The sequence below is a fragment of the Garra rufa genome, chromosome 23, assembly GCF_049309525.1.
Source record: "Garra rufa chromosome 23, GarRuf1.0, whole genome shotgun sequence".
NCBI lineage: Eukaryota > Metazoa > Chordata > Actinopteri > Cypriniformes > Cyprinidae > Garra > Garra rufa.
This window is the reverse complement of record NC_133383.1, coordinates 67,569-73,568: the sequence shown is the minus strand read 5'-3', so window position 1 is coordinate 73,568 and position 6,000 is coordinate 67,569. Positions and strand designations below refer to the sequence as shown.

The 6,000-nt window shown below is 39.6% G+C and overlaps 1 protein-coding gene across 1 annotated transcript in view; it reads left to right on the top strand.

Moving 5' to 3' along the window:
• The window catches only part of LOC141299800 (uncharacterized), a 35,354-nt gene that overhangs the window by 16,373 nt on the left and 12,981 nt on the right, over positions 1 to 6,000 (top strand). The window contains exons 6-11 of the mRNA XM_073830171.1: positions 1,337 to 1,611; positions 3,410 to 3,536; positions 3,621 to 3,656; positions 3,738 to 3,844; positions 4,402 to 4,531; positions 4,897 to 5,006. Of these exons, the coding sequence (XP_073686272.1) occupies positions 1,337 to 1,611; positions 3,410 to 3,536; positions 3,621 to 3,656; positions 3,738 to 3,844; positions 4,402 to 4,531; positions 4,897 to 5,006 (785 nt within the window). The remainder of the gene's footprint in view (positions 1 to 1,336; positions 1,612 to 3,409; positions 3,537 to 3,620; positions 3,657 to 3,737; positions 3,845 to 4,401; positions 4,532 to 4,896; positions 5,007 to 6,000) is intronic.

Sequence of the window (6,000 nt, the reverse complement as noted above, 5' to 3'; positions counted from 1 at the left end):
CAACAGACTTCAGTAAATGCAAATTAATAGCTTATTGCACCACCTTGTGGCGGATTCTCTAAAAAATGGACACACAACTAGTCGAATTGAATGTACACTACCCCTCAAAAGTTTGGGATCAGTAAGACTTGTATTTTTTAGTCTCTTATGCTCATCAAGGCTGCATTTATTTGATCAAACAATACTGAAAAAACAGTAATATTGCAAAATGTTATTACAATATAAAATAATGAGTTTTATTTTAATATACTTTGAAGTATAATTTATTCCTGTGATGCAAATCTGAATTTTCATCCGCTGTTACTCCAGTCTTCAGTGTCATGATCCTTCAGAAATCATTCTAATATACTGATTTATTATTAGGATTATCAATGTTGGAAACAGTTGTGCTGATTAATATTTTTTAGGAAATTGTAATTCTTTTTTTGGGATTCTTTGAATAACAAGTTAAAAAGAACAACATTTATTCAAAATATAAATCTTTTCCAACAATGGAAATCTATGCTAGCACTTTTTTATTAATTTAACACATCCTTGGTGAATAAAAAATTAATATCTATAAAAAAAAGAAAGAATAAAAATTGACTGACCGCAAACTTTTGAACAGTAGTGTATATTGTTAGAAAACCTTTCTAGTTTAAATAAACGCTGTTATTAACCTTATTGATCAAAGAATTCTAAAACAAAAGTATTAAAGGTTCCAAAAAAATATTAAGCAGCAACTGTTTCCGACATTGATAATAAATAAATCAGTATATTAGAATGATTTCTGAAGGATCATGTGACACTGAAGACTGGAGACATGATGCAGAAAATTCAGCTTTGATCACAGAAATAAATTACATTTTAAAATATATTCACATAGAAAACTGTTATTTTAAATTGAAATAATATTTCACAATATTACAGTTTTGTTTTCTGTGTTTTTGATCAAATAAAAATTCTACCAATCCTAAACTTTTGATTGGCAGTGCTAAATCTCCTCATGAACAGACATATTTTCAGCTATTTATTTGTCTTGTTGGTATATATTTGCCTCATCTTGTGTGAATTGGTCCAGCAGCCCAGGAGGGGTTGAAAAAGGCTTCGTTTAAAGGGGTCATCGGATGCCCATTTTCCACAAGTTCATATGATTCTTAAGGGTCTTAATGAAGAGTCTCTAATATACTTTGGTTAAAAATTCTCAATAGTAGTGTAATAAAACACCCTTTTACCTTGTGCCTGTATGATGGGGCCCAGAGATGTAGTGTATATGGAGAAGAGGAGAGGTCCAAGAACTGATCCCTGAGGAACCCCAGTGACTAGTTGATGAGTTTTGGATATCTCCCCTCTCCAGGCCACTCTGTTTATCTCCATGTTTCATGTACTTCTCATGCTGCCGCTGGCTCAGTCGGTCATCAGGATCCGTGTTCTCTCTGTGTTCATGAGCTGTGATGGAGTTCATGCCGGTGTTTTCTTCAGCATCTTGTGGTTTTGTGTGCAGGACGACAGTGTTCCAGAGATCCATCTGTATCCCAGCTCCTCTCAGACCGTTCGTCTGTATTCTGCCACAGACCTGACGGAGCGGGACGGCCCTGTGCTCCTCTCTGAGCTCTGTGTCAGCGCCGGATGGTAGGAGAGGCCAGACTTTACACCAGACAGCAGTCTATTTGAGTCTGGAAACAGGATCTTTGGTCTCAGACAACTGACCTGGGGGCTGTTCATTAAACAGGTTCACCAAATAAGCCAGGCTTATTTCAGTTAGTCTGACTTATTGTCACTTGATTTGGTTTCAGAAAGCAAAGTTACCATAACAACTGACCAATCGATATTACCACTGACTCTCTCACATACTTTTATTTGACTTTATTATCAGCCCACAAATAAAAGTATTCAGAAAATCCAACTTAAATAAATCAAATGAAACAACCGCTACAACTGACTCTATTTAATGTATTGTGCCCAAAATTTAATTGCTTTTTTTTTTTTTACGAAATATGAATTTTTTTTTTATCATAGTTGCTTCTTGCTCATTCAGTTGATCAGCAGTTTCTAGCCGTACAGCCTTTCTCTTAAATTGTATAAAAGCTGTACCTTTATGGTTATTAGAAGGCCATTAAACATTACAATCTAAAATTGCTCTTTAAAGCATTGAAAACACTAAATTAAAAGTTAAAATCACTTGAATTAAAATGACAATAAATAATAGAAAACAGACTACATTTTAACTGGTAAGAGGAATTGACATGAACTCATTTGGGCTGGTAATAAGGGCTATGTTAGTCATCTTACATTTGTAGTTACAAATACACTTACAGGTAGGGTTAAAATGAATGTTTGAGCAAAATATATATTTAACTCAAAACTCACCCTCTCCTGACAGACAAATAGAGTAAATTGCATGACTTTCTAACATTTACAGATGAAGAATATAACAGTGGCGTGTCTGTTATGCACTGGGGAAAACTATATATATATATAAACTATATTCGCTCTTTGCCACGGTGGATCCATTGATCCGTGATCGACATTAAGGGCTGGCATTATCTTGACTCTCTGAACCTGGATCAAATCAGCGAGATTGCGTGAACTTAAACTGTCATTTATGAAATCGCTTTAGTCCCCATTTGTTAGGTTATTTCAAGCCAGGTTTTGGAATCTCCGCTCTTCTGAAACAGCCTCCTGGACTAAAGCGGTCAAAAATGATGTGTTTTGAGTTTGTTGACTTGGATTTATTATTTTTTTCTTAAAGGATAAGTTCACTTCCAGAATGGAAATTGTCTGATAATGTACTCACCCCTTGTCATTCAATATGCTCATGTCTTTCTTTCTTCAGTTGCAAAGAAATTCAATTTTCTGAGGAAAACGTTTTAGGATTTTCTCCATATAGTGGACTTCAATGGTGGCTGATGATTTGAAGGTCCAAGTTGCAATTTAAACGAACACAGCCGAGGAATCTAGCGAAATGATCGCTCATTTTCATATTTCTACATTTTTAACCACAAATGCTCTGCTTGCTCTAGTTCTGCAATGTGCATCACGTGATCGTGTTGGAAAGGTTAGTTCTTCATCAGTGTACTTGGGGTAAAAAGTCTCTTTTTCTTCAACTTTCCAATCGTCCGACATCGTTTTACCTTTTTTGTAAAGGGCATTTAACTTTCTTTGCCACTATATGGAGAAAAATCCTGGGATGTTTTCCTTGAAAACTTTATTTCTTTGCAGCTGAATAAAGACAGACGTGAACATGTTGGATCACATGGGAGTGAGTAAATGATCAGGATTTTTTTATTGTGGAAGTGAACTTATCCTTTAATGTGTTGATCACCAACCGTTTGGATTGATTTGGACCTTTCTCTCTCTTCAACAAGATGTTAAAACAGCTATTGTTGTGCTGGCAGTGGTTCACTTTGTTCTCTAAATGTGTGTGCAGCTGGTTGGTTTACGATGGGCCTGGATTCAGCGGCAGATCCGCGGTTCTGGAGTCGGACGGCAGAGTCACGCCGGTGCTCCAGAACACCCCTCTGTCCTGCGTCAGGAGTCTCCGGCCGTTACGAATGGTACGTAGGCGGCGCTCGTTCCGGTTTGATCTGATCTGAGCGTTTCATGTTTTCAAACTAACGTCGGCTGTGTTTGTGCCGCAGGGCGGGCCGCGGGTGACGAGACCCATGGACCCAAAGGTGAGACGGACAGACAGACGGAGGCTGATGTTCAGAGCTGTTCTCGGATCAGTGGATGTGATCGCTGTGTCTCTTGTGTAGGTGAAGGTGTTCCAGAAGACGCAGTTCCAGGGTCAGTTCAGGGAGCTGCTGGATCACGAGCCCCATCTGACGGACGCCGCTTCATCTCTGCGCGTCACGGGTGGGATGTGCGTGTCTTTGCCACAGACCTAGAGACCAGCGATCAAGCCACACATTTACAGATGTGCTCAGTTTGCTCTCTTAAAGGAGAAGGTCACTTCCAGAACAAAAATGTACAGATAATGTACTCACCCCCTTGTCATCCAAGATGTTCATGTCTTTCTTTCTTAAAGGGATAGTTGACCCAAAAATGAAAATGTGATGTTTATCTGCTGACCCTCAGGGCATCCGAGATGCAGGTGACTTTGTTTCTTTAGCAGAACACAAACCAAGATTTTTAACTCAAACCACTGCAGTCTGTCAGTCATATAATGGCAGTGGATGGGCACCAAACCTTTAAAACATACACAGACGAATCCAAATTACACCCTGCGGCTCGTGACGATACACTGATGTCCTAAGACACGAAAATTAGGACATCAGTATTTATATAATGTTTTACCTTCGATACACAGCCACCTCCATCTGTCCTGAGGAAGAAGGGTTTTATCTGGTATAACGATCTATCGTTTTCTACCAAAAAATTAAGATTTGTCTACTCTTGAACCGCTGGTGTGTGTTTCAGATGGGTGGCGTTCTCCAGTGGAGAGTTCAGAGGTCATCAGTGTGTGCTGGAGGAGGGTGAATATGCCGACTGTAGGGCTGTGTTCGGCGGCTCGGAGCTGTGGATTCAGTCGCTGCGCTGCGTTCAGACCGTGAGTCTCTGCTCTGCTTGAGTGTCATGCTCCGCTGGTCTGGTCTGTCCTCTGTCTGTCGCTCTGAACCTCAGTGTTTGACGGCAGAATCGCTGGCAGTGTCATGATGCAGATATCCTGTTATCGGTCTGTTCTGCGGCAGTGTCTTCATCAGGCCTGTCTGTGCTTGTGCAAACTTGTGTTTTTATGCAGCTAAACATACTGGTGCGTTATTAAACAGCACAGCACTGTTGCTCAAGATCATGCTTGTGTATTTTATAACTGAAAATGAGAAGATGCAAATGAGAAAGGAATCAGTAAATGACAGAATGATCGTAGCAGTTCGTTGTGGTTTGCTGTAACACAAACGTCTGTCTTTCCCACAGGATTTCCTGGAGCCGGCAGTGAGTCTGAAGATGTCTGATGAGGAAATCCACGTTCATCAGGAGATCCCCGATCTGCAGGAGACCGACGGCATCTACGTGAAGAGCGGAGCGTGAGGACACATTTCATCCACGTGATACAAATCACAGCCAGTAAAGGCTTGTTCACACCAGGATTATTAGTGTTCACCGCAGCACATCACATTCTGTTCATTAGAAGACAACTGCAGTTTCCTCGCCTGTCGCTTTAAACGCTCACCGTCTCCTTACTACACGCAACCGAGTTTAGAATCTAATTTATAAATATTACGTTTTTAATATTTTATTTTTTTAATATAGTACTGAGTGACGGATACCATCTTTGTCATGGAAAACACTTGTTGGTTCGTATTGAGTTTTTAACACATACAGTGCCTTGCAAAAGTATTCATACCCCTTCATTTTTTCACGTTTTGTTGCAGCATTATGTTAAACTGCTTTAAATTAGTTTTTCCCCACATCAGTTTACACTCCATACACCATAATAATGATAAAGCACAAAACCAGATTTGCAAATTTGACAAATTTATTAAAAGTAAAACACTGAGATAAGTAGATTGCATAAGTATTCATCCCCTTAACTCAGTCCATAGTTGAAGCAGCTTTACAGCCTCAAGTGTTTTTGGGTCTGATGTGAGCATCTTTGCACATCTGCATTTGGCAATTATCTGCCATTCTTTGCCTCACCTTTTCACCTCTCCATCTCTGTCAGCTTGGACATTTTCTAGAGTCCTAGTTGTTCCAGTCGTCTTCCATTATGGAGAATGCTTCTGTCAACCTTCAATGCAGCAGATTTGTTTCTGAACTCTTCTCTAGATCATCGCCTTAACACAAGTCTGTCACTGAGCTCTACAGGCAGTTATCTTGGTTTTTGCTCTGATCTGCATTTTCAGCTGTTAGACCTTTTCTGAGAGGTGTGTGTCTTTCTAAATCAGACTCATTCAGATGAATTTGCCACAGTTTAACTCCACTCCAAGTGTAGGAACATCTAGAAGCAATATGATGCTCCTGAGATACATTTCCAGTGTCCCAGCGAAGGGTATGAATATTTATGCAACGGGATCTTTT